This window comes from Antrostomus carolinensis, unplaced genomic scaffold (genome assembly GCF_000700745.2).
Source record: "Antrostomus carolinensis isolate BGI_N321 unplaced genomic scaffold, ASM70074v2 scaffold42936, whole genome shotgun sequence".
NCBI classification, from domain to species: domain Eukaryota; kingdom Metazoa; phylum Chordata; class Aves; order Caprimulgiformes; family Caprimulgidae; genus Antrostomus; species Antrostomus carolinensis.
In genome coordinates, this window is record NW_010321926.1 from 1288 (window position 1) to 11200 (window position 9913).

At 42.1% G+C, this 9913-nt stretch overlaps 1 protein-coding gene across 1 annotated transcript in view; it reads left to right on the top strand.

The window, feature by feature from the left end:
* Positions 1-226: 226 nt before the first annotated feature.
* LGI2 (leucine rich repeat LGI family member 2) overlaps positions 227-9913 on the top strand; it is a gene marked incomplete at its 5' end in the record, with an annotated part of 11259 nt that continues 1572 nt past the window's right edge. The window contains 4 exons of the mRNA XM_010170089.1: positions 227-298; positions 881-952; positions 2068-2237; positions 7551-7715. Coding sequence (XP_010168391.1) covers positions 227-298; positions 881-952; positions 2068-2237; positions 7551-7715 — 479 coding nt within the window. The remainder of the gene's footprint in view (positions 299-880; positions 953-2067; positions 2238-7550; positions 7716-9913) is intronic.

Consider the following 9913-nt stretch of genomic DNA (forward strand, 5'->3'; position numbering starts at 1 on the left):
TGTTCTGCCTGATACCTGCGTTGTTCCTTGTGGTCCACCTGAGGAGAGGGGAAAAGGGAATGTGAGCAGCTCCACTGAGACTTCCCCACCTTTAAGTCTGAAGGGGCTACCCAGGGACCTGCTGAATTTGGAGACCATAGCTTACAGCACCGGTGATGCTAATAATAATAATAATAATGTTAATGAAAGTAATTAAAAACAGGTTGGTTTTTTTTTCCCTCCCTAGATTCATTGAAGGAAACAAAATTGAAACCATTTCAAGAAATGCATTTCGTGGCCTTCGAGACCTGACTCATCTGTAAGTGATTTAACACTTGGTAGAGTAATTTGTACTTAAAGAAATCTTTTCTAGGGGACTGCTGGTTTTCCTGCTACACAGAAAACCTCCCTTCCTTCTACTGTCAACAAATTAAAAACTGGCCTTAAAAAAATACTAGCTTGGGCAGCAGCGCGGCACGTTCGCTGCCTGTGCAGGCTCGCAGCTCGCGACCCGCGGATGCTGCACCGGTACCATCGTCACGCTACGTACTGGTCATTAACGTTCCTCTTTCTTCTCAGCATGCTCAGTGATTGCTCTGTGTGTTACATTTGCACCTGGGCAATACAAAAGCTTTATATATTTTCCTTTTACGTGAGCGTCAAGCAGTCTTTTGTGAAAAGAAGGTAGGACTTTAGCTTCTAAAGTCCATCTGAGAAGCCTCTCCTTTCATTCTGCTTTCTTGAATGAAAATAATTAATATGTGACTGTTCTTTGTAATATTAACAATTCCTGTGGCTGGACAGTACCAGATAACTAACAACCCATAAGTGAGCTCAGACTTAGTAAGAGTCAGCCAGAGAGGCGATAGTGATGGTACTAAGCTCTAACTTTCTTTTCTAGTTCTTTGGCCAATAACCATCTCAAAGCTCTGCCAAGGGATGTCTTCAGTGATTTAGATTCTTTAATTGAACTGTAAGTAATGAGAATCTTTCTGTTGACTGCCTGCTTCTGTCACTCTGTTACTCTTGAGTTTTGCGTTCTGGGTTTGTGTGGTGCTGTATCTGATGTCTGCACAGAAGAGAAATGTGCACTTTGTTGCTCTAGCTTTTCTCATTTTAAAATTGTTTACTTGTTAAACTCCTCTAAAATTACTGCTATTTCTCAAATCACTGTTGCTTCTCATGATGCTGTACATAGCTTGCATTATTCTGTTTCTTTCCGATGTTTCATATAAATTGATTTTTAGGGAAAGGGAGACAATGAATTTTAAAACTACAGTTGGAACATTTTCTTTCCCTGTTATTGTTGCATATATTCCCTGAGATTATTTTAGTAAAAGTCATTGATTAAAAAAGAATAAATTATTTTTTTGTTGGTTTTGTGCAGTTGTAGCACATTGCTGACTTACTGTCAGTGTTTTCTTGTGTAACTGAGCTGCTAGTCAGCTTCCCCTATTTTTGGCCTGGCTCTCCCAAACAGCAAAGTATAATTGTAAGCCACAAAAATTGCCAAGGGATCGAAGAACAGGTACAGTGTTGAAGTTGCACATACATTAGTAGGGGGAGGTTAAATTGACTCCACATCAGCAGCAGCTCTAAGAATAGAAGTCTTATATCTGTATTTTAGTGTAGCATGGAAATGGTACCAGCAAGGCCACTCTGTCCACCAGTGGTACTGGAGTGCTTTAGTGAAGGAATGGGATTTATCTGTCAGCGGTAGGTGGTGGGAAGGAGGCTTGCAGCCGACAACCAGACTGTTGGGATTTATTATACTATAGTCCTGATCCTAGGAAAACTTATAAACACGAGTGACTTTACACGTGAATCACAGTGCAATATTAATACCATTATATGTGAACATATTTCCTAGATTGAAATAGTTTTTCCAAGGACAACACGCAGTGAAGGAGAGTCCATAGTAAGAAAGTCCAAATAAGGAAATTTAAGAAACTTCCCTGTTTTCAGTTCAAAAACAATTCAAGGCTACTCAGATATTTTTAAATTCAGCATGTCAAGGTGATAACAGCTCTGTAGTATTTATATTGCTATCAACCTTTTCAAATATGTTTATTTCTGTGTGTTTTTTAGAGATTTAAGGGGAAATAAATTTGAGTGTGACTGCAAAGCCAAGTGGTTGTTTTTGTGGTTAAAGATGACAAATTCCACTGTTTCTGATGTCCTGTGTATTGGTCCAGCAGAATATCAGGATAAGAAGTTAAATGATGTGACAAGTTTTGATAATGAATGCACCACTACAGGTATTCAGAATGTATATTTCTAAGCACACTACAAATGGTTAAATATCAGAAGTTTAGACTATACCCTTTTGCTTCTGTGAGCATGACCTGGGGGGAGGAAAGGGTTACATCCAAGGCACTTCCAAGTACTAGAACAAGCATAAAATGGGGAAATTACATTTCAAAGCCAAAGTAAGTACCGAGTTTTTATTTGGATTAAGTGATAATGGGAGAAGAGCTCTGACTACTCATATTCCAAAAGACTTGATTATGACTCACTTTGTGACTTAATTTTCATCATAGAATGCCTTCTATTATCTGGAATAAGGCCATATAGCTATGGCAGATGAGCTTCCCAAAATCTCAGTATTTCACAGAAAGCAATGAAAAGAAGTTCAAATAATGTGGCTATATCTGTTATCTTTATTCAATAGGCCACAATTTAATAGCATCAAATGTGGCAGCAATACTGCCAGCAGTTCTTCATGGAACTCCATTAAGTTGGAGGGAAATATCCAATAATACTCTACTACTCTCTTGTTTAGGATCTTGATTTTTATTTTAGGTAATGTAAAGCATGCTAAAGGAAGTGAAGAGAAATTTGCATGTGGTTATGCTTATATTTTGTGACTGAGCAGCCACAGTTACCTATCTGTAAAGGCAGTCACATCATATAACTGAGAATATAAGCTGCAAGTATTGGTTTTCATCTTTCATGTATAAGATGTCAGCACTCTGCCTTTTTTCTATACAGTAATATCGGAGGTCTTCAAGTTCTCATCTGTCATCAAGTCAGTCATCATTATTAAAAGACAATAGAAAAGTTGATTATTAGTCACATAAAATAAAGTTTCAGGACAAGATACGAAAGATAATCCAAGGGCAATATATAAAGGAAAAGAGAATGAACTCGGAATTCAAAAATATGTCAGAAGAGCAGCAGAGTTAGTAAAGCGCAATAATCTGCTACATAAAAGGATGTCAAAAACAGGAGAGCAGTGTAGTTTAGAACGGTACCAAAGTTACATTCTTGCATCTGCAAGTCCACAGAGATGCGAAAGTACAAAGTAAAAGCAGGCTTTGTTTCATCTCACTCTGGTTTAAGCAGTTGTGCAGCACTAACAGCGTGCAAGGGCAAGCCTTATCTACCTGGTCCTCAGACCTGTACAGACCTACATGCCCTCTGCCATCTCGTTGTATCTAGAAAGCTAACTATAAAGTTGCTACAGGCAAAATTCACCCTTAATGTTAGTCCCTTTTGTCTGCTGTATGTGAAATGACACCCAGCATAGGTCTAATTTCACATGCTGTAGAGTTTGCTGGGGAGCTAAGTTGTTACATGCTGAATATCTGTTCCATTGCCATCAGAGAAGTGCTCTTGCAGCACAGCATATAGCTGTAACTCACTCTTCAGATAGTAAAGGATGTTTCCCAACCATTCTTTCTCTGGCTGTTGTGAGGGAGGGCTGTGTGCCCAACCTCCCTGGCCTGGCAGGGAGCTGCTGGCTCCTCCCAGAGCTCCGGCGCATATTCAATATGAGGGGTGCAGAAGACATGGAGCTCTGGCATCCTTATGAAGTGTCCAAGAGGGACAGACTGCATGCAGAAATGACCCCTAAGAGACAAACCGGAGATAAGTAGAGTAGAAATGCAAATCTTCAGGAACGTGTCACACTTGAGACAGCGTTGTGTCCTCTGCACTGATATGCAAGCTGCCTTGCTCAAGCTGCAACCCTCTCTCTGGTGGCCTTGGTGGTCTGAGGCATCAGGCCACAGCTACTTTTTCCTTCTCTGCCCCAGATCCAAAGGGAGTATAAATATGCCCATATTCATTCCTTGAGGATTGATTAGTCACAGGCTCAGGCTTGCACCATATTCTAAAGTAAAGCAACATGCCCTGTAGGTGTGTTCTCCCTTCCTGCTCGGTGATGGGCAGTGCTTTGCAAACCTCTCATTCATGTTAGTCTTTAGTATTGTATTGCACTCTTTTGCCAAGCATGATCAGTTTCCATAATTTCTGGTCTCTGGTACTCTATGTCGAGCATGACTGGATGTAGGATGTGGTAACAAAACAGTTTGCTTGGTAAAATGTGCATCTAGCAGTTCCATCAGTTCCTTGCATCTGCTGAAATGATACAATAGTAACAGGAGGAGAGATGGAAAGAAGTGCTGCCAAATTAAAAAAAAAAAGAAAAAAAAAAAAGCCAAAAAACAAATGGACCTATTGCTTCTTCACAGAGAAAGCAATTGACAGTGTTGGTGATCTGCACTTTTAACTCTTTTTGTGATAGCATCTCTCTTTTTCATTTCTCACAGCTTGCATTATAGAATCATAGAATGGTCTGGGTGGGAGGGGACCTTAAAGATCATCTAGTTCCACCCCCCCTGCCATGAGCAGGGACACCTTCCACTAGACCAGGTTGCTCAAAACCTCATTATGGAAGCAGGTTAAGCTGATTCACTTTGTTTCTTGTCTTTCTCCCACAACAGTGTGTGAGGAGGCTGTGCTGTGCCTGTAAGCACAGCAGAGGAATGTGTAACTACTTTCAGGAGACTGGAGAATGGGCCTCCTGCTCCCACAGTCACTGGAAACAGGCTGTGTGCATGCTTGGGACCTGCTTTGCCCAGACCTGCAGGCAGGGACCATCTCACTGAGCTTTGGAAGCTTGGTTTCCCCTTTCTTTACCTTGGTTGGAACTGTCTTCTGGAGGTGGTCCTCTCTTTACCTGCTGGCTGGAAGGAAGGTAGTTTGAAAATTAAGTTACCTACTCCATACTTGCTCCTGTACTGAAGATCACCTGTGCTGCCATGCTGGGAAATGAGAAGGGATGGCCAATGCTCCCTGGTAGCACCCCAGGTCCTGGGTAGCCTCACCTGGAGTAGAAGTCTCCACCACAGGGAAGAAGTGTCGTGAGGAGGAGTCACAGGATGCCGTGTAGGAGCTGCTGCCCAAACAGCTTCATCACTCCCCTTTCTCTTTAGTGTCCTCCAGCATTCCCCACCCGCTCCCCTCTGCTCAGCTAGCATCAATGCTCCTGTCTGCTGGGATCAGCCAGAGCAGGGGCTGCCGGGAGGGAAATCAGCCCAACAATGGAAGTTTTGGGTCCTTCATCTGTGATGGCTCATGCCAGTTCAACAGCAGAGGGAGCAGAGGCAGAGTGGTGGCTGGAGGACAGGAGACCACCCCGGTTCTCAGCCAGCAGAAAGCAGCCTTAAAACCACATGTCTTGAGACAGGGAGAGTAAAACTGCATCAGGGTAAGAGGGAGGGTGCGACAGCCCACGCAGGCAGTGGCACAGGGGAAGGTGAGGGCCATGTCCTCTTCCCTCTCCTGTGCATCCAGCTTAAAAGAGAAAATGTTGGGAAACATCCCTCCCCAACCCTACCTCTACTTTACGAGCTCCTAGCGTTAAAGGAAGGAAGCAAAGCACGTGGACCTCCCTGTAAAACTAAACCAAGCCCCCAAGACCTAAATTTTTGGCACGATTTATGTGTCAGCATCTCTTTACTTAGTAACCCCGTTCCACATTAGTCTGGTATTTCCAACTAGTGCTAAAAATGTTTATTGCTTTTTACTGATAACGGCTGATTTTGTTACCCATTTTTACTCATCCAGTGACATAAAGAGCCCAATGACAGGTACAGGTAAAAATAGCTGCGTTAACACTGACTGGATCACTTCTGAATGAGCAGTGGGTTTTAACACACAGGCTGGTTTGTTTTAACTCACAGATTCCCTCAAAGTGTTTCACGACTGTTCACATTTCAAGAGATGTCTTTTTCAGCATTAGGTTTTTTTGTGTTTTTTCCCCAAGATTTTAAAAATATTTTGATTTTCTGTGACTGTGTCTGCTCTTGTTCCATCCTGAGCTACCTTTCATGATTTATCACTTACTTTTACTTTCTGCATACTACGGTGTCAATTTTCTCCAGTCCTTTTATTTTCCCAGTAAGAATGAAGATAACTTTCTTGTTTTCCTACCAGCATTTATGAATCAAGCCCAAACTCTATTTATAATAGCCTCTGAAAGAATGGAGACTGTAATTTCTTTTGCAGCTGTAGAATCTGCTCTGTTTGTTTAATGGTAGTCATCTGTCTTTATTCTCCAGAAGTGTAACTCCTCAAGGGCAAGGCTTTCAAGCGTGCAGAGACAGAGAGTTCTTGATTCAAAACCAATTATTTCATAATGCACCAAAATGAGGGACTTGAGTGAGGACTTAATTACCATTTCACCAAAATCCCTAGATGCTCAGGCCCTTCCAGCGTAGGAGTGCATGGTGAAGGCATGTAGCAAATGGAGCCTGAAGCAGAGCGGTGCGTGGTTCTGCAGAGAAAGGCCGTCGTAGCGGAAGATGCGTGTCCTTTTCTGTATATCTATATCCATACCTCACTTTAGTGCAGGCCTTCTGCCACATTCTAGACCCAAGTGCTGGCTTTTCTTTGGCAGCTCTGCTATACTGGTTTCTTTTTCAGATAATGACCTTGCCCAGCTGTCAGGCCAAAGATCAAACTCGGACCCAAATCTCCTTGCTTTGCCCCAGACTGGCTCTGTGCTGAGTGCTGACTTGGCCCAGGGTGAATTTTAGAGTTAAATCTACAAAGGCACTTAGATTTTAAGAAAATATCTTGAATTTTGGAGTTACATTCCTGGTCTTTACAGGTTGCTCTAACTCCTCAGTCTTATTATCTAGAATAAGTTTTCCACTGGATAGTAATTTGCAGGTTGGTTGTATTTTATGCCTAAACTACTTTACAATACCCCATAAAGCGTTATGTTAACTGAGTTTTTGATTACACCATTTTGTCTATGGTCTAGCCAGAATGGGGTTATCCCCAGGCAAACTTCAGATATCATTTCACTTTCTGCCTGGTTTAGCATAACACAAATTGCTAGTGATTAAATTTGCATGACTTAAGAAGTTATTGGACTTCAGCTGGAAGTTGCTATCTCTCAGCTTGAAAGTGATTCTAGCAAGGCCATTTCACTTGACGGGAAAGCAACTTCCAGCTGTGGGGAAAGAGACTTATCTCTCGATATCCTGATTTCATTGATACCAGCCAGCCTAGCTGGAAAATCTGATTTCTGCCACCATTTACCTATTTGATCTCCTTGGCAACTGTATTTCCAGAGGACAGTTTATGATGCCTAAAGCAGGAGATGCTTTCCCCTGTTGCTGCATGCCTAATATGAGCACTGACACTTCCATGCTAGTGTTACACAAAATCCAGAGTATTTCACTCATTTTTTCAGTGTAAATCATTCTAGTCAGTGACCACTTACTCTGTGTTTACAGCAAGGATGTATCCTAACTGTTATAAATGTGTGTTTGTAGATTTTGTTGTTCACCAGATTTTGCCCTACCAGTCAGTTTCAGTGGATACTTTCAACTCAAAGAATGATGTGTTCGTAGCCATTGCACAGCCCAGCATGGAGAACTGCATGGTGCTGGAGTGGGATCACATTGAAATGAATTTCAGGAGTTACGACAATATCACAGGTATATGAACTCTGGGATTCCAGTTGTGAATGAACTGTTGGTGTTCCACAGGGAAGAGATTTGTAGATGGGACCAGTTGAGGGTTTTTGTCCCTCATTTCTGTTGAATTTGGCAGATCAAAGTGTGCAATGTTTGGACATGAGTGACTTCATGGAGTAGTGCATCTTGTTAATACATGCACATTTAACCTCGCTGTACCACTCAAAGGAGGCTTTTTTTTGTCTGATCTTGTAAATTGTTCTGAAGGCACAAACACTTACTGTGAACATCATGCTGTGGCCCATCTTAGCACTCACTGCCTGAACACTCTGCAAGTTGAAAGTGTAAGTTGAAGGAGCCCTCACTCTTGCCAAAGTGCCTGCAAAATAGAATATAAAAATACTTTACTGCATGTAGAAGGAAATAGATCTGAAGGGTGCTTCTAGGGTGAGCTGGCCAGGAAAGCATGTTTCACAGCTGAAGATGACATAGAAATATTTAAACCATGCTTGTTATCTAAAGAGATGTGCTGTAAAGCTTTCATGTTTACTTTCCATTTACAAACATGCTGAATTAGCGTCCTGGCCAGATTACTCATCAGACAAAAAGTCCATGTGAATGCCAGGTGATTTTCTAATGCTAACAACCATTCTGTCCCTAACCAACACTCATGGTGCTCAGTCACACCATGACAGCAGGGACAGAGTCTTTAGAGCTGTTATACACTGCTCGATTTCCCAGCTACTTCCAGCTACTGGTTCTGAAGACTCAGGAACTAAATTTATCCATGGAGCATGCTTCCCTCCCGTTCCCTGTTACATGTGATTGATGGATTATTTTTTACCTTGCATTTTGGGAAACAAAGAATACGCTGCTTCCAGTCTGATATTGGAAGTCTATAAAGGCAGCAAGCACCTACCTCCTCAGATCAGCTGTGTGTGTCACTAAAAAAAGTTTACAAGATGGTACTCCTCTGTCAGGAAATTTTGGAAATGAAAAATTCTGCTTTTCAGGTTTCATTGTGTTTTGGTATATGGGAGGAAATATGTACCAGTGGATGTAAATTGTGAAGCGAATAGCCCAAAGAGAGCTAGCAGAGCTCTAGAAAAGCTCTGGAAGTTGAGAGTTTGGGTAATTTCCAAAGACAGCTGTCTTACAGACATATTTCACCTTCCTGTGGATGACAGGATTAGGAGACACTTTGCTGGGGACTTGTGTCCTAGCTCCACAGCCAGTGTACGTGCCCAGACACATTTCTCGAACAACTGTCCTCTGTTTTTGGAAGGCCTGAGCTTGAGCTCTGGACTCTGAAGTGTAAGCAAGTGAGAGACTTTTGCCAGGGGACACAGGCACATAAAGAGCCTCTTGCGGAGCCTAAAGAGTGTTTTGTAGAGCTCAGGAGCCAGCTGTGTGCTCCATGGGGAGTTTCATTACTAACTGTATGGTTGGCATTTGGATATCTGAATTTAGCCCTTGACAACGTGGGACTCAGGGAGGTGAGCTAGTTGTCAAGATTGCCTTAACAGTCAACATGTAGAGAATAGGTGTTGCTGTCCTCTGCAAAGGGAGACATCTACAAGCAAGGTGAAATCTCTTCTAGAGTGCTTTCTGACCAAGTTAGACCAGAAAGAGCCTGGATTATAATCTCGAGCATTCATGTCTACACTGCAGATACCTTACGGTACATGAGATGAATCCCACCCCTCCTACCCTGGAAGGATGATGGATTGTCCCAGGCCTACTGTGAAAGAACTATGGGTAGGGGACCAGCGAAGGTGCCAGGGCGAGTCTCCTGTCTTGACTGTGACCAAGCACACATAGGGGAATCTGTGCAGTTACAGTTCTACTTAAATTGTGCATTTCCTCTCTTCCAACAAAACCTTTCATAAATAGTCTGGTTGTTGCTTTTTTGATGTGACTTGACATTCTCAAAATGGACCATAACCTGATCTGATCTAATCTGGCAACTCCGATATTCCTAAATATTTCTAGTTTAATGTAATCTCAAGAATACTTAACAGAAACAACAGAGCTAGATTTATCTTTTTCATCCTGCTGCCAGGTGATATATCCACAAGATGCATCAATTTACAGTTCTATTTACAGTAGCAAAAAGGTGACTCTGGCCCTTTTGGAGCAAGAAAAATAGACTGTATTTCATTCTTCTAGTTAAGCTGGAAAGACAGACATTGCAAGAGTAAGAGAATTTCAGATTCCTG